Below are 21,593 nucleotides of genomic sequence, written 5' to 3'. Positions count from 1 at the left end.
GGGTAATGTTGCTACTGCCATATTAGGTGTGAGACGTCACAGGAAACGCGACTGAACATCTCTGCGCATGCCTAGACTGTTTGTGCGGGAACACGCCATCTTGCAGCGCTGAAGTCTTCGTCGAGAAAGGCCGTAAGGTCCAAATCCGCTGTCATCCTCTCTTCACAGAGGAAAAATGGACCTCCAATACGGCATAGCAGTTACCAACAAATATGCTCTCTTCATCGATGACGAGGAGGACCCTCTTGAAATTCTGAGACAGAAGGAAGAGGAGGCCAAAAACCAGAAAAAGGATGGTGGTGATAAGAAGACCAAATCCAAACAGTCGAAGAAAACGGCTGTTGTGACAGAAAGCAAGGTCAAAGCTGAACCACCTCCACCAAAGAAAGAAGGTATGATTATAACATGGCTTGCTTTCGCAATGTGCGTTATGCATTGAGACATAAGAAATATTTCCTTGCTATTTGCTGTGCAGACCGCCATTTTGGTACCATGTGGTATGTGTACTGTATACTAGAAGCAAAGAAGAACATTTATGAAATGTTGTTCACTCGTGAGTGGTAGCTGTAAGATGCAGCCTATTAGGATTTTTGTTATGAGTGCATCATTTTTATTATTATTAACGGATATTTAGCTTGAACATACCTGTATAACTTACGACACTATGATTTGTGGACCACGTGCTTGGCCTTGGAGCTTCTGGCTTAGTAAATCTGATACGCAAGACTAATACAGGAGGCAAGAGCAGCCTGCATGCATAATAGTAATATAGGATAGCACGTTAAGGTTATGACGAGGAGCGTGCTCAAAATTTGCTAAAATACAATATAAAAAAATTATTTTACTAGATAAGCCGAACCAGCCCAGACAAAACGATCGTGGAAGTGCCCGAGGAGGTCGCGGAGGCCGAGAACTGAGGGAAAACGATGGCAGCAGGCCCCCTCGGCGGCAGGGTCCACGTGAAAATAAGGAACTTAAAGGCGATGATGAAAATGTTCCACCAGAATCAAGGCATGTTCGAGTAAATTATTAGAGGGGTTTTGATAGGTTTTCCCTAAACACTTGGTATAGCAGTAATATGTTCATTCTGTTTGGGCATACTGTAATTGCTTTCACACTGAGGACATTGTACATACATGCAAGATTTCAGTTTCATGCTCAGTCATTGAATGGTTTTTGGTTTTTTTGGCATGAAATAATCAAACTGTTCACAGTATATTTTAAAATTAGCCATAATCATGTTTAGGGAACGAACCGAAGGAGGAATTAGACGAGAACGCAGAGAGGGTGGTTTTGAGCGTAAAGACGCTGGTTTTGAGCGTCGAGAAGGTGGCTTTGAACGAGAAGGATTCGAACGTGGTCGTGGACGTGGAGGACGCGGCAGAGGCAGGGGTCGTGGTGGGCCTCGTCCAGAAGGTGGTCGGGGTGGCTTTGGTGGAACTGGAGAGCGTCGACGTGAATTTGATCGTCATAGTGGGACGGACAAAACGTAAGAAATATCTTTTATGCTTATCTGTTTTTCAGAACGGCTATTATGATAGCCTTGAGTGTAGCAATATCATTTAATTTATGCCAGTAAATTTTCTACTGGAAAATTTCTGTAAATTATATTTATTTTGGTTGCTATGGAGTCCTCTTCAGAACCCATTGTGAGCAATAAAAATTAAAACTATTTAGTAACAAGCATGATTCCTCGTAAAATGGGTTAAAAAAAATGGCTTTAAGTCCTTGTGATAGAATTGCAGCTCAACATTCCTGTTTTGGAAATGGTGTAGGTCTGGTTCTCAAAGTATTTTGGACTATGAGCCCCTTTACTAAAGTAAAAAATATGGCAGACCACCAGAGCCTAAAATAACTATGGACCGACAGTTTTCACTACAATTCAAAAGTACATGTATTTTGTGGTATAGTAATAAGAATTACATACTTAGCAAAGAACACTTAAGAAGAAAGGGTTATTAAAAGGTAACCAATGACGCGCTTAAATAACACAATTCTCATTCTGTGACATGAAGCAAATACTTTGTGAACGAGTAGATTGGCGTCAATAAAATTTAAGCAGGTGTAAGATCGATGCTGGACTAAATAGCATATCTAGCGATTTTAACAGCACTTTAATGACATGACTATCAGCTGCAGAGCAAACTTTGAGAACCACTGGTCTAAGCCATGGAAAAGTAGTACTTCTTATAAAGGTTAGGCAAAAACTTAATGTGTCTGAATGTCAGATCTTTAAGCTGAAGGTATAAAAGTTGTTACAGGATGTGAGCAGAAAAGTTTGCAAGTTCTTGTGGTGTGTACAGTATGCAGTTTTGTAGATGTAAAAGTATATCTTTAGATATGTTTTGCATACTTTATATGCATGTTTGTAATAGCTTTTATGCATGCTTAAAAATTATTTTTCATTGCTTATCCTACATGATACGGGAGATGCAGTGATTTAAATATTATCCCGTAATTTCCCTCCATGAATCGTTAAGAATGTAGCCATCCTTTCCTTTGGTTCTCCTATAGATATAACAGGCATGCTTTTAGGCCTGGAAATTTAGGAATTTTTAGTTTATAAAAAATACATTTGAGGTTTTCACCAGTAGATTGTTGGTTTCTTTTATTTAAGGTGCTTTCATCACATTGCAGTTCTGAATAACCTGCAACTTCAAGCTTTTTCTCACAGTTTCTGCGTTAAAAGACATGCAATTGCTTAAGTTCATTTGACTGAGACATCTGTGGTCATTGAAGAAATGCATGTCGTCAGACTGTACTAGATGGTGCTTTCCTTGCAACTCTAGTGGCTTTATTAACAGTGTTCAGACAAAGTGTGGTGCTTCTCTAATAATTGGTCGTGCAAGAGTGTTGGCTTGCTTTTGGGTCAGCTGCTAAAATGTGTATTCAGTGCATGCCCTTTTTTTTTTTGTAAGCTGCAAAAGATGTGTATACAGCAGCAAAGCAGTGGGAAAGCACAGTAAATTCCATTCTTTGCATGCTTTTCCATTTCAGTGGCGTGAAGCCTGTTGATAAGCGGGAAGGCAGTGGTGCTCATAACTGGGGTACATACAAAGATGATGTTGAGTAAGTCTCGATCTCTTGCAGCTTTTGCATTTTTCCCTTATATTCTGTTTTGTGTATATAGTCTTTCACTGCATTTCCCGATCGTATGTAGTTTTATGTATATATGCCTGGTAGTGTCCATTGATCTTTAGGCTTGATGTGATGATCACGAGTGCCATCAGACATTTAGTGATGCTATTTTATTGGATTCTGATCAAGCAATTTTTAAAAAAGATTTGTCAAAGTCATTAAGGCCATTGACATTCAGCGTGAGCTGTGTAAGATAAAGAGAAAAGGAGCCGTTTCACACGAAAGCAATTGCATCAGCAGACTTTTCAGTGTTAGTGTGTGTTGCATATATTCCAGATGGCAGAATTGAAGCAGTTGCTAGCAAGATGTTTACATGAGAATTTGAAAAGAATATCTTGAAGTTGCCGGAAGTTGTAACAAGCTGAACGTTTGCATCGGAGCCATTGATTTCAGTTGACTATCACACTTTCACAAATGTGGTCTGATGTTTAATATTTGCTTGGCTTTGCAAAAGCAATACAGCCTAGGTATCTCGGATATCTGTAGACCTTTAGAAGTACAAACCTGTAGCTTTCAAAGCCAGGCAAGCAAAGGATTCCATCCGGCATTGCACATTAACTAAGTCTTAGTTAACCCTTTACATTTTTTTACAGTTTTTTTTTATTAGCTTTGACTGGACAATTGATCTGTTAAATATGTGCAGTGTAGTCACTTTAATGTATAGTGGTTTAGTGGTTGGTCAGCTGATTTGAATTGTGTGATCTAAGGGAACTTGACAGCCAGGCTTGACATGATGAACATAGTAGCTTCAGATAGTTTTTGATGACATTTTACCGGATTCTGATCAAGCCGTTTTTGAAATGGAGTGTATTTTAGTGCATTGTACAATTTTTCTACGCTGAGAAGCAGTCCAATGAATACCATTTTAAATTCCTGCAGTTCTTATGTGGTGTATTGTGGGAACAAATGTCATTGCTTTTTAGATCTGCAGTGCTGATTAAACTGTTTATATCAGTTATTAATTTTTATATTGCTGTTTAAATACATGCAGTTTCATGTTAAATGTATAGTGTACATATACATTGCTTTTAACTTAATCTTGTAGGGAGCAAACTCAGAGTCAGACTCCAGCTGAGGAGTCTACTGAGTGGGCTAACGCTCCTGCTGAAAATACTGAGGCACCCACACTGAAGTGAGTAGCTAACTTCTGTGTGTTTCTAATTTTTTATTTTTTTTTTTAATGTATGTACAAACTTCCTGGTTGTTGGGGCGAGTAAGATAAAGAGAAATGTTGCCTCTGCTTTTCCCAAGTAAACTGGTTTTTAGTGTGTTGCAAATTCCTCAAAAGTACCTTTACTTTATATTACAGCTTATTGTGGGTGTCATTGTCATTGCTTTAAGTTGCTGGTGCTTGACTTTTTCAGTGAAAGTGGTGAAGGTGACGTGCCAAAGGAGGACGAAAACAAGGAGATGACTTTAGATGAGTGGAAGGCGCTGCAAGAGCAGCATCGCATGAAGTCGAGCTTTAACCTCCGCAAGGCTGGCGAAGGAGTTGACAACGCTCAGTGGAAGAAGGGTATTGCTTACCAGAAAAAGCAGGAAGCAGGTGAAGATGATGAAAGCGACGAGGAAGAAGAGGTTGGTTCAAATGATGTGCTTATATTGCTCTGGATAATTTAAACACCGTTGGCGATGTGCTTTCTGTTATCAATATTTTTAATTAAGGTCAGGGAACTGCTCCAAAGATTAAAATGTGTTCAGTGGAAGGTTAACAGTCTGCTATCCATAAATAAAGTTTCGAGGACGTGTAAGAAAATATAAAAAGGCCCACCATTCTTTCAGAGAACCAAAAAAAAAATGCAAACAGCACTTGCTAATTTGTAGTTACTTGATCTACAGATATGTACAGCATTGCTGAATGGCATGTATAGTCATTAATTGGTTTTATCTGAATGGATGCTCGCTTGCAATGTCAGGACGAAGATCGCCACGGACATCGCAAGCAGCTTTTGACAGACATCCGTATCACGTTTTCCGATACCCCACGACGCGGTGGACGTGGTGGTCGGCGAGGTGGCAGAGCTCCTGGTGGAAGAGGAGGTCGTGGAGCAGGCCGTGGTGGATTTGGGGGCAGTGACCGGTCTCCAAGAAACTTGAAGGAAGCAGCTCCTCGCATGGATGATGAAACTGATTTCCCTCGTCTGGTGAAATCTGAAGCTTAAGCTGAATTCAGTCAGCAATATGTCTGCTGCAGATTCGTTGCACATGGTCGTATCTGGACAGTTTTCTGTTGTCATCGTATCGTCTCCTCTTGTGGCTGTTTTGTGGAGAGGAACACTTCAGTCTTTGCAACCTAGCCACATTTATTATTAAAAAAAAAAAACAAAAATATAAAGCATTTTCAAGACACTGGGAGATTGGGATGCCTCAAACTTGTTTTCACATGAATTGTGAATTTATAAAAATGGTCTAGTTTTGACATTTAAGTTCTTATTATTCTGTAACCCCTGTGGTGACCACGCGTCTTTGTATACAGGTGTTTGCAGAACCAGTCAGCTCAGCACTGCTGATTGATGGTATTGGGGTGCAAATGCATTTAAGAAGTCTTAAGAGCAGGAAAAGTGTAATTTATCATCACAGAGCTTCATTTTTGCTTTGTCATATGTCCATAGTGATCACCCCAGCACTGTATTTAATTTCCTGCAGATGAGATTTTAACAGCCTCTTCTTTGTAGGGAGAGGGACTCACCTTTTTTTAATAAAAAAAAATCTCTATTTGTAATTAGATGTCCAGTGGGCATAAGAATGATTGAAAGCATGTGATGGCAAGAGTTCTATAAGAGATGAACCGTGTCGCACTGAAATATATGGGGCAGATGATGGGAAATGCTTTTTTTTTTCTTGAAAGTTTCCCCCAACATTTTGAATTTCCAGCTTAGTGAATGTTAATATTTTAAAAAAATACAGTGTGTGGATTTCTTATGCATCACAACAGTTTAAGAAATAAACATTTCATAATATAGCTTGTTGTGTTTTGAAATGCTAGATAGTGTTTAGGTAGGCGCTGAATTTTCTAAAATGTACATTACAGGACTAGTTCAAAACAAAAAAAGTACCCCTGCATCCAACTAGTAATTACAAGTCTACCTTGACATTCTATTTTGAAAAACAGCTGATTGTATATTAAGTCTTACAAAGGCATTGAATTGAAAATTTCAATTAGAAAAAATATACTTGAAATTTTCAAACAGGAAAATCGCCTGCTTGCATAATGGAGTTTAGTTTATTCCTTGTTGCTCCTTTGAGGAGCATAGGGCTGCAATAACAGCTTACCAATTATGTAGAATAAATGGATTTTCACTTCACGCTAAGCACAAAAGGAGTTATAGAAACAGGGTGGGCGCTTAAATAATAAACAACTTAGGGCCTCACAAGATCTAGCAGGATTCTGGCTTATCTACTTACAATCTTATTTTTGATGAAAAAGTTCTTTTCCCCTCGAAAACTACCAAAATCATTTTGTGTAAAGCAGCAGCAACAAATCGCTAAGCTGGCCTGCCCTTGGTGTAAATCATTAGATTAGGCTAATTAGGGCGAGAAACTGGAATTTGTTCCTAAGTAATATTTTGTTTGTTCTTTGCCACTAGAGCTGGTAAGGGCAAACTTTGGACCTATGGACATCTTTGCATTGTCCCATCAGCCAAAATGTTTAATGCACCATTTCCATTTTTTAAAATTTAGCCTATTTGAGTGAAATTCATTAAGTACAAGAGTGCTAGAAATCAGCAGTCTGTAACAAACAGTACAAAGATGGCTGGCATATCTGATGGAGTACGAGAGCACTGGGGGTGGCTCCCTTCAAAAGAAAGTTTTATTGCGAGTAAATTCACACAGCTTAACTTCACAAACAAAAATTCAGTAAGCGAACACTGTTGTGTAATCATTTGTCCATTCCTATATCACTAGGTGTGTTGTGTAGTCACCTGGTCTGGATTGTTTGGTATTTTACCGGCCCACACAAGTAAACCTTGCCCACCCCTGCACCAGAGGATGTTCAGATTCTCGGTGTGTGTGATGTGCTTCATACTGAGGACTAATATTAGATGAGAGCACAATAACAGAATTCCAGTCTTTAATTACAATTTTATATATAACAAACACTGGACATGCCATTCAAGTGGCAATTAAAATTTCTTGGGGTCTTGATATTGGAAATCCAGCTTAACATTTTTTGCGTGGTAAGATCATGCCATTTAGCGCAATACAAAATCTAAAACATCAGCTATGTCTACACCAAGTGTTCAAACACTTCTCTCTCACTGAGAAGAGATTGATATTCTGAAGTATTCTGGGCCAGCACATGATTTCATGCTTGTACCAAGTTGACACTGGTGATCACATGATCCTTTAGTTCCCCCTCAGCAGAACCCATCCGAAAATGTTAAACTGATGAAGCAATTTCAGCTTGAATTAACTCTGCTCAAAATGTACATAAAATAAAAGCGCAGAGTAAGAAACATTCTAGGTACCTTATTAGCAATTGTTTCAGAGCTGCAAACAGTTGTTTTGAGAACGATGGTTTAGATCACAGTTTTTAACTTTATGGATCCCAGTTATCTCCAGCTTCGCCGTAGGATGTCTTTTTTTTTTTATTTATTAAAATCTGCAAGAAAAAGTACACTGTTGTGCATTAAGTTTACATAGAAAAGCTTATATAAATATTTTAAAATTCAGTATTAATTTATAAATTGCTTAATGTTTCTTTGTAAATGAATGATTAGCAAAAATGACCCCTAAGCCTTGAAAAAATAATCATGAAACATTTTTGAAATTAGACCTAACCCTCCAGAATGAAAATATCCATACCTTAAGTTTTGTGGAGTTAGCACTACATTCAGTAGCTGGCTTTTCCAGACATAAATGTTTGTAGTCTGTTGTTGAAGTCCTCTATTTTAGTGTAGACTTGAGTACTAATGGGATGGAAATCACACTCCATTGTTCTGGCAGAAATGACTTTGCAAAGGTAAGGAAAACCTTTGTAAGCAGCTTTACTGAATTTGATTTTGTACTTTGGAGTTACCTCCCATCAGCGACACAGATCAGGTGCTAGAAAGATCCATTCTTTGGTGTTAATATAAATACTGGCATTTTGATCTTGAAATACATGCTAACCTGAGTTCATCATTATGCTCAAAGTTGCTTGACGTAAGTTAAATGTGCCAATGTATATTTTTATTGTTACCAAAATGCACAGTAATTAATTTTTGTAGAACATACACGTGAATTTGCCATGGTTCTAGTGTTTGACAACACCACAGACCAAACCAAATGTGGGAACTTATAATTTTACAGTCGTGTTAACCTTCAAAGCATTCTGGGAACTATGATTAAGGGTAGAGATCATATCTGCTCAGCACAAGAATCTACTGATATGTTGAAAGCATCAGTACATTTTAGTTCTTTAGTTCTGACTTTTAACCTTATATTATGGCCCTTGACCTTGCTCATTTTCCCATTCTCTAAAGAAAAATAACTTTCGATGAACATGTCAATGATAACTTTTATGTCTGCTGAAAAGGTGGCTAAGTGCAATTTGTGCATGCACACAAAGAAACTATTGCACAATTCCGTCTTGCAGAAAGTCAACAGTTTTTAAGGTTAAAAAGTCATGAAATCATACTGATTCATTGACGATGTTTTAGACCATAAACCATTAAGTAGTTAAACCTACAAACTGAAAAAAATTGTTGCAGCATAAGAATGATTAAAGTTTGCAGCAGTTACTAACATTAAGTTAATTCACTGAATGTCTCAAATGCATGGAAAACCCATTCAAACGCTCAATTATTTACATATGACTTGGTTTAGATTACAAGATGTTAATTCCCCAAACGTAGCATGAGCACTGTTTTGAATTGAAAATGAAATTAAAACTTTGTTTCTATGAATTTACAAAAGTAGGTTTGATGTATTATCATTTATTCATTTGTCCCTTTTTACTGGTACAGGTTGGTGGTAGGAGGCACAAGGACTTGTGCCTGTCTTGGGTGATAGTGAGCAGGTCCTGTGTGGGATGGGCAAACCATTCCTTAATCATATTAAGCCAGTTCTTCTGACCATGGTGTCGACCCCCAAGGTAACCTAGAGTAGGCATGTCAAACATGCAGGCCGCACAAAGGACACTGTAGCGATTCACAAAATCTGTTATGTAGGTCTATATGCCTTCCTGAAAAACTTAAAAAACTTCAGGAAGTTTTCCACAAGGATTATAGCAATATTCGGTTCTACCTATGTGCGAACAGTTATTTTCCTTCATGAAATCATCAAACACAAAGAACAACACTGATCAACACCTCTCATCTCAGAACTGCACAGACATTTCTGACAAATTGTCATTAAAATTAGGTGTCAAGCCTCAGGATAAAACTAAACTTAAACTAATTGCCACTGTTGCTGTAATGATCCTGAAGTGTATATATGTTGATGAGGATGGCACCGAAATGTGAATAGCTGTTTGTTTTTGAGCCATACTTTATTCATGTAGATCTTTGTTTTGCTGTCACCAGTGGCCATGACTTTACTCTCTGTCACTGCTGATCTCCATTCCATATATGTTCAAACTGTCAGTCTATTGGTAAGGTCATGCAGTTCTGTTGCCTGCTACCATATTGATGCAAAGTGTGTGTTACAAATCAGCCTTCCACCAATGGAAATGGAAGTATGATGGTTGTGAAGTGCTTCATGTATGTTCTTCATCTCCAAAACGTTATTCAGCACAGGTGCTAGTAAACCACCTTGATATACACCTGCTGTTGTGTGAAAGAAAGCTCTCATTTGTTATCCAGCAGTATTGGTTTTGTTGATTTCTAATACAGTGCTTCAATGACTTGGACAGCAGGCCACTGATGGCAATTATTGTGTGCTTTAAAGCTCTTGCTTCGGCTGGATTCTTCTATGATGTAGGCAGTATAAATGCTGGTCAGTTCATATTTGCTTTTCATTTAAAAGAGAAAATATGGCTTTTGGCATGTGATGTTAGGCTCTACAGATGAGTTACCTTAATTTTTATGTTAAGCCTTTAAGGGTCTTAGAGCCGTGGACCACGTGGAGAAATTAGCCTGAAGGAACCCGGTAAAAGCATGAAAGTTTCACAGTCTATAACTCACACTAAGGCTCATACTTGCACCTAACAGTGTGAATGGATTGTGAAAGGTAGTTGAAGTGGACTGTACTGAATTTGTACACTATGTTGCTGAGATCTACTAAAGACTTTTAACAGAGGTATTCTAATGCTCACCAGGGCTTTTATAAAAAGCCTTGTTATGAGTGTAAGGGATATGAAAGACAGGCAAGCCTAAACTTATCTGTAAATGTGTGCTTTAGATATGCACAAAAACTTGGAAAGCTTGTGGGTCTCCATTAAAACTTTGCAAAATATTGAAAGGATACACTCCTTCATTGAAAAGTTGTTTTGTTCATGATGCTGCCATTTTTTCTCCAGATTGCACAGCTGCAAAGACCAATAACATTTACTGAAAAGAGCAAAAACCTTTTTTTTTTTACCATCCATTTGTTCAGATTTCTAAAGTTTTTATCAGTAATACATTTTGACCAGGAAAAAGAAGCATGGGATGGGTTTGGTTGGCACAGAAACATGCCTCATTATGTTTTGACAATGCTAATTGTTTGTGAATCTTGAGGGATAGATGCAGATTTTAATAAATTCCATGTATTTTTTGTAGTGTAAACATGCTACTACTAACCTGTGTGTATGTTTCATTTTCCATGAGCTGAGCTTTCAGGCTGTTGTAATCTGCATTCAAAAGCTGCATCTGTTTCTTAAAGGTATCCCGCCTCCTTTGTAAAATTACACGGCTCTCCATTAGTTTCTGTAAAACCAAAAAAAAAAAAAAAAGGTTAAACAGTAGCTCATCACTTCATTATGGAAACAGAAACTAAAAATGAAAAAAATCGTGCATCCAGAGAAAAAAGGCCTGTGCCAAAGGGGTACAGCTCTGGTGAGTTAACACATGGTACAAAGCAGCTCAATTTTTTTTTTTAAACATGTGTATCATCTGAATATGAATCCGGTAAGCATATGGGATATGTTGAAAATAAATGAGATACTACCAGTATCACACATTTAGTTTGCTACTTTAATGTTCACAGACTCATTCCTGATGGACTACTGCAAATACCTGTTTCTTTGCTTCTGCATCAGCCCGCAGTTTTTCCAGATCACTGTACATGGCCACATCTTTTTCCATCTGGTCTGCCTTCTTCTTGATTACCACTAGCTCCTCCTTCAGTTTCTCCTCAAACTGATCCATCTTCTGAAGGTCTTGCTGCAGTTTATCTCGTTCTGCATTGCATACAAGGTTAATTCAATGACTGGTTAGAATGATATCTTGATGATGTAAACTTCTCTGTACTTAGACTCTGCTCTCTTTTAGACTCTGCTCTCTTTGCTGCTTCTGATAAAGATGGTAGGAATTGGGGAGGGGGACATTAACCACTCCATGACTACATAATGCCCATTTCATAGCATTACTACTTAAATCAGGAATTGTGGGCAATCTTGTTATAGTCATTATATTGTTGATAAAGATGCATCTTCATTATTTTTTTTATCCATGCAAACTTCTGCAAGATGTACACATTTTCTGCAAACAGTTAATGCATAAGACATTTTTGTTCCATAAAGATCCATACTTACCTCTAAGCCTTGCTATCATAGTATTACTTCTAATTCAATATCTTGAGAAAGAAACTTTTGTCAGCAGCCTTCAGTATTTGCAGTGGAAACAAGCTCAAGCAACTTGAGGAATGGTGCAGAACTTACGTGTTGCTAGCTCAATGGTGGTGGTTTCTGACTTTTTCATCTCATCTTCTTTGAAAGCCAAGTCTTCCTTCATTGTCATAAGATCTTTGGGAGTTGGCAGATTTGTGAAGCGGCCCATGTTCTGCCATTGATTGTAGTAGTTGTTAATTTATTACTGGCTACTTTAAGACAACAAGCTTTTGCAAGGTAGGGGTGATAAATTTTGGCAAACAGAACTGCTATTGCAAGCTAAGGATGAAAAGGACAAGACTGGTTCAAGGACCAGCGGGGTGCATTTTTTCTTCTTCTAATGATTAGGTACAGTTCAGTCCAAGATATTCCCAAAATCTGTGTGAATACATCTATTCTTGAGAAATGCACCTAAAAAACATTTTAGCAACACATTTGTACCTTCAATATTATTTTTTTACACATCTCCATATTTTTGTGATATCCACACAACAATAGCCCTGTTTAAGCTCAAGAATTGTGTAGTAATGAACTTCATCTCAAAATTGTAACAGAAGCAAGGTATTAATAATATGCTTCTATTTAAGGGGTTTTTAAATAGTAATAAATTGTAACCCCATGTGGATGTGAGCTCAATGTGCTGCATTTGAAATAGCACAAATGAACTAGCAGTCAACCAAACAAGAAACATAAGTGTCAGAAAACAGTGGACACAAAAACATGAATTAAGTGTTTGGATAAAGAACTAAGGAACGAGCAAAACAGTACTCTTGATTGTGAGGTACAGAGAGGAGGGCTACACGACTGTGGACATGGGTGGTAAGGTGTCTGTAGCTGGACGCATAATCTGTAACACATTACCAATACCCACATTGACTCTTCCTATGAAATTTCCAATCAAATCGCTGCCTTTTATCTTTCAAGATGCTTTTCCTAACAAACACTTACCCTGCTCATGTGCTCCAGAAGTGTTGTGATATTTGTTTCCAGCTCTGCTATTTTTTTCTGTATATTATAAAATATTACAATGATTTGAAAGTGGTTTTAACAAATATGCAACAAACTCTTACCACATACTAATCAAACCTTCCTGCCACAAATATTAATTCTTCGCAACAAGGAGGAATGATAGAAAGACATTATTTCTTTATTGATGTTGATTCCTCTGAGAATATATAAGATTAAAAAAAAAAAAGATTATGCATGACAGGTCAAGGTTAAATCTCCAAATGGGCCCTCACTGGCCGATCAAGGCAAACATCATCAGTAGTACTGAACGACATGAAATATAGGGAAAAGAGAGAGGAACAAAAACTGAGCATGGACATTCAATATTTCTATCACTGAAAATTATCTAGCAATATTTCTATTTATCAGTACAATCACTGTAATTATAAAACCAGCAATTGATTATTTTTAAAGGTTTAAAAGATATACATAAAGCACAGTATTTGTGAAGTTTTAAACTCACCAGTTCTTCTGCTTTATTTTCTTCAAAACTGTTCAAAAATTCTGTTGGACAGAAAATAAAACATTCAAAAACCAAATCTAAGGATGATAACAGACCAGTAAATGAGGTTTAAAAACATGCATTTCTGTGCTCATGACCAACCAAACAACAAATGATAAAGACCCCAGTAGCCTAAATGTTGTAAAACAGTGATTATTCAAGCTTGAAAGTACATTTGCCAGCCAACAAACAAACGTGAATTTATCTAAAATCTGGTAAAGTATCCTCATCATTCATGATGAAAATTTTCAAAAGTTAAAAATTATTCTGTAATTAACTTTTACCCATACATAGTCTACATATCAGTGCTTACTAAATCACAACACAGATTATGCATTCAAAATATCAGTGTCACACTTCAATTAATTATATATATATATTTACACATAGTAAATTGGATGGGTTGGTGTCATATGACATTAAACAAAGCCTTAAAATGTAAATTGAGTACAATTTAAAAGCAAGCTGAAAAAGTTGCCCCCCATGAACACGTTTTATGAAAACTTTGTACACATCCTTCTCACCATCCATGCTCTCCTCCCTTTTCTTCAGTTCCTTATATTTTTGGTTTCGTTCTCCTGCAAACATGACAGCAATAACATACAAAATACAACAACTATAATGGGATATTTTCTATCCTTAATATGCAACTTTTTATTTTTTATTTTTTAAACACTGGATAGGATTAGAAATCAATCAAATCACAGATTCAAAGTAAGAATACTTTTAGGTGCCTAAATTACTGTTTAAAAGTGAAGCTGATTACTACATTACTTTTTTTTAATATCTTAAGCCATGTTTTGAGTACAGATAATTCCTTAACTCTTAACAGTTTCAAGTTTCTTGCTGATCCATAAAGTACAGATGTGTTAAAGGAGAGTTCTCAAAACAGGGGCAACTGTTACCTTGACTCTCTTCAATGTCAAGGTCTAACTGTGAAATTTCATGCTGCATTTGTTCAATCTTCTCCTGCAGTTCCCTGGACTGGCGGTCCATGGATGCAATCTCCTGGTTGTCCTCTTTCACCTGTTTCAGAAGTTTCTCCCTTTCTTCAGCTGGTGAACCACGTGTTTTCGCCTCTTCCTGCAGGGCATTTCGTTTAGACTCCAGCTCGTGGAGTTGATCATAAAGGCGCACTGTTTTTAAGCAACAGGATAGGTTGTTCAGAAAAGAAACTTTCAGTCAAAGTATGAAGGTGTCACTCACTTTTGTAAAAAGTTTACATTTTTCATTTGCAATTACTATTTACTGTTGTCTCCCCTTAATATGGAACCCTGATTATAAAGGCACAAAATGCTGGTTCCACCAGAAACATTTCGAACACACAAGAATGCTTTTAAAACATGAACTCGTGTTCAATAAGGATTTCTTCTTAACACAGAAAAAGGTTATACCTGCTTCTTGTTTCACTTGAGACTGAGAGAGTTCCTTAAAGAAAAAGCATACAATAATGAAAAAAATAAACTTTAAAACTTAAGGAATTTTTCTCAATCATAAATAAAAAATAATACTTGTAACAACAGGAAATTTTGTATGTACCATATGATAGCAAGCTCTGAATTATTTAATTATTTTACTTATAATACTTATAACTAATGCTTGTACTTATAACTGCAACTAACTTTCAAGTGCATAGTTCTGATCATAATTTAAGTGTTCAAAATTAGTGTCCACATAGAAAGTTCTCTTTGATAATGACTCTGTATTTTTTAAAGTTTAACTAAAATGATGCAGATCTTTAACATATAAAAATGAGAATAAACAAAATATCTGGAAAAGGCAACAAGGAATAGAGAGAAACTCGTGTTCAACAATATGATAGCTGTTGTCTAAATTGCTACAGGGTGAAAATTACCCTCCTGGTGGGAGCATGTGTTTCTTTTTAAATAAGGTTAACAAATGCTCATCACTCTTTCATCATATGAAATATTGTTTCACTTCTTGTCCCCCGCCCTTAAAAAAAGAGAAAAAGCTATATATAATAGGTAATAAGGTAAAAAGGAAGGAGTAGATAAAAAGTTTGGTATTTCTTCATATCTGTTTTCAATATGCATTACATTAAAGATAAAAGTGGGTCAGGTAACCCTTCCTTGACTCATTGTTCATTCTAGCTTCTTCCCTCCCCTTCTTAAAGTCCTTAGATTTGAATTCAACAAGAAGAAATGCTCTAGAAAATTATCAGTTTTCATATTTGCAAGAACTGGTGTTTAGGATGATAATGAAGTTTTTGCTACAATTTTCCTTGGGCATAAAAAGGCATAAACATATACACAACCTCCACCTTACTTTTGGACTTTCACAAACATGGTTACATCACACTCAATTTGTGACAGTGTATTCAGAGATAATAGATGCACAAATAATTGACCAAATATAGTACAAATGCATGTGAGTGATTACTAACTTCCTGAAGACCCTCAATGCGAGAGTTGAGCTGGTCTAGTTCCTGCTGTCCTGATTCTAACTGTCGCAAAAGGTGCTGATTTAGCTCTTTCAGTTTCATATAATGCTGTCTCATTTCTGGTTTCTGTTTAAACAAAGAAGTAAATATATAAAAGTGTGTATGTGTGCATGTACATACCTCGAACATGCAGGCTGGAGTATCCATTAGAATAAAATCTGCTATTCTGTAAGATTTCCTTTCATAATATTAGATGTAGCCACATATATATTTAGTTAGTTACTTGGTCACTTTTTAAAATATAACATTTGAAAGCATTCATGTCAATTCTTTTGAAAATACACCATACAATATATTTAACCATTGTGGTCACAAATCTTGCCTTTTTATTTATTTCCACAAACATTCTTTTTTTCAAACAAATTTTACATGTAAGAAAGCTACTAACCATATCATTCACCATATTATCTGCCATTCGTCGCTCCTGATCCATTTCTGTCTCTAATAGCTGAATCTGATCCTCTTTCCTGTTAAGTTACAACAAACAGGATGGGAACGTCTAAGTCTTTCAAATGTTTCTGTTGAAGAAAAATCTGCTGCCTGACATGAATTTTTCTTAAAAAGAACACCTCATATGAACTAAATATTATCAAAAATAAACCGGAATTCCCATATTTTAGAGGAAAGAACAACTGTCATATATATATATACACACACACCTAATGAGTGAATAAGCTGAAAAGAAAATCCCACCTACACACACAGAATGAAAAAGCTGAAAAATTACATCACTGTTCCAAAAACACGCTTTTCGAAAATTAAAAATCCAACACACTTCCATTCATAAAAATCGTTCTTAAAAGAAAACTTTGAAAACATACTGCTGTTCAAAAAAGGTCCTCTACAAAGTCACATTCACATGACATAAAATACTTACTGTTTTTTTACGTCAAATAACTCCTCAATCTTTTTGGCATCTCGGTCATTCTGAGACTTCAACTGGATGATATTCAAAAATGTTTATAATGGGGAGGGAAGGCAGGAGAAATCAAAATCACAGTAAATTTTTAAATTCTACTTGATCATACAAAAATACTGTATATATACACACACAAAAATGCAGGCACACTTTAACCTAATGCCTTTAATAATTATAGCTGATATTATAACTGATAGGATTGATAAAGGATTTTGACAAGTAGCCAGAAAATTCAATCAATAATTTAGTGGGTTTTATGAGCCTTTTATGGAAATTTAAAAAAGCTTTCTTACTTTTGTTTATAGGTATTGTACATTTGTGGTGACAAAGATGGCAGAATAATTAATTCTGACAAAAGCTATCTGAGCAATGGAGATGTCTGGGCAGGGCTCTCTCTCTCTGCCCCTGGCAATTCTATAAAAAGGCTATAGCTATCATTTGTAGACCACAGAATGCTTTCTCTAGCCGCTTGAATTTGCCTCCAATCTACATAAGTGCAGAACATCAGAAGCCAAATAGTGACGAGCCATTGTCCTTGCAGACCCAATGTAGGAAATTATGGGTGTAAACCTGTCTTTCTAAAATAGGTTTATCATACATTAAAATATGTTCCTTGATATGAACTGCAGTTTATAAATTAAATACTGCAGACAACTTGACTTGACAAGTTTGCCACACTCACATTGTTGCAGTCAAACTCAACATCTTGAATGTCTTCATCTGTTGTCAGCTTATCCACAAGCTAGGACAAAAATAGTTGTTAAATATAGTTAAAGTAAGTTTTCTTATTTACTCCATTCGTTTACATGGTTTTGAATAAGCAGTTTATGATCTTCCACTTAAGCAAAAAAAACAACAACAAAAATCAAAAGGAAGAAGAAAATTGCAAGAAATTACTGATAATTTATGAGATGTACCACATTTTATAAATTATGAAAAAAATATAAATTTGCTGAATGGGCAGAAAAATATATAACTTCTGATGCAGAATAAAGAGCCAAGAATGATATAAAAATTAACAAACCCACTGTGTTATAGTCGCCAAGTTCCCCCTGAAGATCTCGAATTTCAGTAGCAAGAGCTTCTGCCCTGTTGGGGGGGAAAAAAGAACTCAAGTCTATAGCAGAGGAAGCATATTTGATTATGCTGTGACTGGTGCAGAGTAAACCCAAGTCTACAATGGCCCTGTTGGTATTTTTTATAATTTCATGCAATTTGTAACATGATAAATTTTTTAAAAAACTTATTAAGTCCAATGCATACAATAATTATAATGATTTTTTTTAAAAAACCAAACTAAGCTGTAAAAGTAATGGAAAATTACACAAACTTCAGGCACATTATTCTGCAACAAGTGAATATTGGGATGCATGCACAAATGCATCAACAAGGGCATAATATGCACTTATACAAGGGATTTAGCTATAGACCATTCCTGCACCCCCCAAACTCTTCCCAATTCATTGCTGGGACAGGTCATGCAAAACGAAAGAATACTCAATTATGAATGTTAAAGAAATTACCTCTTTTCATAAGCTAAATAGCTAGAGTTTTCCTCGCTGGCATTTTCAATATCCTTGGTTAGTTTGATGATTTCTGCATTCAATTCATTGATTTTGCTTCTGCAAAGAAGAAAAACAAGAACTTTAGATACAATTCCAAGAGTAACTGCCAAATAGAAATAGAAATAAAGTAAATATAAATAACCAAGTCGATTGGCATTTAGTAAACATGCCAGGTAATGAATTATTAGCTTAATCAATGGAACTGAACATCCCTTTAGGTTATAAATATACACAGAACACAGAATACCTAATCAGACCCAGGTAATAAGTTTTGTCCTGAACCTGTCTGCCACCTGAAACACAAAAATAAAGAAGAAGGTACAAAACTAATTATTTGATTAACAACTTTAGTGTTATTCCTGTCACAGGGTATAATCATTTGATGTTCATCTGAATGTTCATATTGAAAACACACACACATATCACGTTCATCATTAACATCATTATTGTCGGTTGGTAAAGGTCTGGAGCTTGTTGTTGATGGTGCTTGTCACTCTCCAGAATTCAGAACCAAACAGTAGGACTACCTTCACATTGGTGCTGAAGATGCAGATCTTACTGTGGAAGGATAAGTTCCTTGCTCAGGAGTTCCAGATGGGCCTGGCTTTGTTGATGCAGCTTTTGATCTGCTCCACCGTCCTTGTTGATAATACTCCCCAGATATAGGAGGGTTTTGTTTCCAGGTTGTTCTCTCCTTGAAGATGGATTTGAAGTTTCTGTTTGTTGTTGATTCTCATCACTTCAGTCTTCTTTCTCTTGACCTTTAAGCCAGTCTTCTTCACTTCCTCTGTTTGGTTTGTGCATGCTGCTGCCGATGAGACAGAAGACTAATGTCAACTGCAAAGTCCAGGTCCTCTAGCTATTTGTTGACAGTCCACTGGATAGCGGTATTGTTGTCTTCGGTCAACTTGCGCTTAATCCAGTATATGACCATTAGGAAGATTATCAGTGATAATATGCAACCCTGTCTTACGCCAGTCTTCATTACAAAAGGTTTAGTGAGTTTGATGCTGTGGATAACTTGGCAGGATGAGTCTTCGTACAACCCCGGGATGTTTTTGAGCTGAGGCAGAATACCATAGTGGATCATCAGCCTCCAGATGACATCCCTATCTACACTGTCAAAGGTCTTCTCAAGGTCCACAAAAGTTATATAGAGGGAGAACTGCCATTCAATAGACTCCTCAATGATGATAGGGTGGGAATATGGTCAGTGCATGACCTATACTGGCAAAACTCTGCTTGTTTTGGCTTCAGTCTCTTATTCCATGCCTTCTTCAGTCTCTGGTTTTACCCTTGTCAGGACTTTGCTGGGGCTATACAGTAGTGTGATCCCCCACCAATTGTTGCACTGGGAGAGGTTGAAATCAAGCTGCTTGTCAGTATTATCCTATTCCAGCCCCCAACCACCCCTTAACACACAGACAACAGAGCAGTAATATTTTTGTTGACAGAACACATAGGATAGTGGCATTAAAAAAAGCATAAGAAAAAAAGACTCAAATCTCAGGATCAAATGTTAAGAAAATGATGCACTTCCCTTGTTAAAATACCTTCACAGATAAAATAAAAAGAAATTCAAAGAAATGTGGCAAATATATCTTGATTGAAAAAATGTTCAAACAAAGTGTGAAAACACTTGAATATTTTAGTAAGAAGACTGAATACCAGAGGTCAGCCATTTCTAATATAATTGACCTCTTGCTGCTGTCTTCATCCCCCCAAGTCCTTGCTGAGTCGTGGGTCGGTCCACCACAGTCACTTGGGCATTCAAAGCTGGAAAAGACAAATGAAAGGTTTATATTACCTGAAGAATGTCCGTCATTACAATCACAGTCAGCATGTATATGCAAAGACAAGAGTGTGAATGTTCAAGTGCATGTGCAGATTTATATGTGTGTGAGTGTACAAAAATGAGAAAGAAATAGATACAATAACAAATAATTACTGTCCCTGCATGCAATGAATTTTACACACTCATCACCAACTCACCAACACCACCTGCGACTTGTCCACCCCTTGTGCCAGGTCTTGCTGCTGCAGGATTCTGGAAAAAAACGAATATGAATAATGAAACTCTCCATTGTGATTCAATCTTTGAGACTTTAAAAATTGTTTCAAAATTATACTTCTCACAACAATGAGAGAAGCCTGTGCAGACAAGGTTGTGTGTGTTTGCATCTTTGTGCATATACTGTAAGCATCGTCTATCGTGAAGGTGAATTTGATGCTATCCCTAAAAAGGTGTGTGCTCATGGGCCTGTGTCTATGTATGTTAAGCACTTTAAGCCTGGCTGGTGCTGGGAAAAAGTACCATATAAATGTGTTGTATTATTATTCTTTTTATCATTAAAAAGATACAGACTCGATGTCAAATGTTTGTGGTATGCACTACAACTATTCAATACATTAATGCTCTACATACCTCCCTCCCACAAAAAAAAAAATCTTTGCTGCTTTAATGTCTATTAAGGAAATGATTACCATGGCTGTCGTAAGTCGAGTGGCAGTTCCAGGCTGTCGACCAGCCGCTGAATAGAGTTTGAAATTAAAGAAAACATGGGTGATTCAAAATGGTGTGTCACATATTTTGAACTCAGTGCCAATAATAAATGTGGGAGTCGAATGAACAATACATTTTTAGTGCACAAATTTACCATCCCATTTAACATAAAAATCTATTAATGTATATTCTATAGGATAATGTATAAAATAAAAAATGCTTGGTTTTATTAAGATCTACATTGATTTATTAATTAATACATTATTTTAAAATAGTACATCAAGAGACAGCGTAAGGTCTACCTGTTCCAGGAGGCTTCCCTGTGATGGGACGTGAGCTCGTGGGTGGCCTCTGAGACCTGCAAAATATTTCTATTGTAACTACATATTCTAATTTTTATATAAAAAGCCGTTTAAACCATCACATCAACCCACAGACAACAAAGGCATATTTAAAGTGTATTAGTAATTAATGCATACAAGGAAGTATAAATGATATGTTCAGATAATCTTCAGTTTTGAAAGGCTTTATCTAAAGTCAGTAACCACACGCTCAAGCTAAACATGTAAGAAAATATCTCAATTTTATATTAATGCATTACAAACTAAAAATTCAATGTTTTCAAAGGTTCTTTAGAGCAATACAGTTAGTATATATGAAGAAATAAATGTACATTGTCAAAACTTTTGACGACGTTTCTTTGTCGTTGTCAAGAACTCTTCCGTTGCTCACAGACGCATAGGAATTCACCGGAAGTAGAAATGTT

General features: G+C 36.5%; 2 protein-coding genes across 3 annotated transcripts; one reads left to right on the top strand and one right to left on the bottom strand.

Moving 5' to 3' along the window:
* Positions 1–64: 64 nt before the first annotated feature.
* LOC112573974 (plasminogen activator inhibitor 1 RNA-binding protein-like) lies at positions 65–6,098 on the top strand. 2 transcript variants are annotated; one of them, XM_025254726.1, is made up of 7 exons: positions 66–392; positions 849–1,011; positions 1,247–1,489; positions 2,998–3,069; positions 4,184–4,270; positions 4,503–4,716; positions 5,055–6,098. In XM_025254726.1, the coding sequence occupies exons 1-7, from the start codon at positions 176–178 to the stop codon at positions 5,298–5,300; spliced, it is 1,242 nt and encodes a 413-aa protein (XP_025110511.1). In that variant the 5' UTR covers positions 66–175; the 3' UTR covers positions 5,301–6,098. The 2 variants fall into 2 exon arrangements, with proteins under 2 accessions (XP_025110512.1, XP_025110511.1); XM_025254727.1 differs by lacking the exon at positions 2,998–3,069 and having other exon boundaries at positions 65–392.
* An 802-nt stretch (positions 6,099–6,900) lies between these two features.
* LOC112573973 (intraflagellar transport protein 74 homolog) lies at positions 6,901–21,592 on the bottom strand. The gene is made up of 23 exons (XM_025254725.1): positions 21,501–21,592; positions 21,130–21,185; positions 20,809–20,855; positions 20,317–20,371; positions 20,023–20,100; positions 18,572–18,617; positions 18,283–18,381; positions 17,788–17,848; positions 17,442–17,501; positions 16,718–16,779; positions 16,229–16,307; positions 15,784–15,906; positions 14,774–14,807; positions 14,285–14,515; positions 13,904–13,957; positions 13,341–13,381; positions 12,818–12,874; positions 11,921–12,041; positions 11,277–11,440; positions 10,842–10,967; positions 10,528–10,588; positions 7,945–8,091; positions 6,901–7,741 (listed from the first exon to the last, which is right to left on the bottom strand). Coding segments are annotated over exons 1-22 (1,776 nt in total). The 5' UTR covers positions 21,503–21,592; the 3' UTR covers positions 6,901–7,741; positions 7,945–7,972.
* Between the last annotated feature and the right edge of the window lies 1 nt (position 21,593).

The sequence above is a fragment of the Pomacea canaliculata genome, linkage group LG10, assembly GCF_003073045.1.
Source record: "Pomacea canaliculata isolate SZHN2017 linkage group LG10, ASM307304v1, whole genome shotgun sequence".
NCBI classification, from domain to species: domain Eukaryota; kingdom Metazoa; phylum Mollusca; class Gastropoda; order Architaenioglossa; family Ampullariidae; genus Pomacea; species Pomacea canaliculata.
Note: the sequence above shows the minus strand (reverse complement) of the source record. Positions and strands in the feature narration are given on the sequence as shown.

Coding starts and splice junctions, on each gene's coding strand:
- LOC112573974 (XM_025254726.1), top strand. CDS start 176: ATGGACCTCCAATACGGCATAGCAGTTACCAACAAATATGCTCTCTTC. Junction 1,490..2,997: donor CATAGTGGGACGGACAAAAC/GTAAGAAATATC, acceptor TTTCCATTTCAG/TGGCGTGAAGCCTGTTGATA. Junction 3,070..4,183: donor ACATACAAAGATGATGTTGA/GTAAGTCTCGAT, acceptor TTAATCTTGTAG/GGAGCAAACTCAGAGTCAGA.
- LOC112573973 (XM_025254725.1), bottom strand. Junction 17,502..17,787: donor AACTTGGCGACTATAACACA/GTGGGTTTGTTA, acceptor TTTTTGTCCTAG/CTTGTGGATAAGCTGACAAC. Junction 11,441..11,920: donor CACCATTGAGCTAGCAACAC/GTAAGTTCTGCA, acceptor TATGCAATGCAG/AACGAGATAAACTGCAGCAA.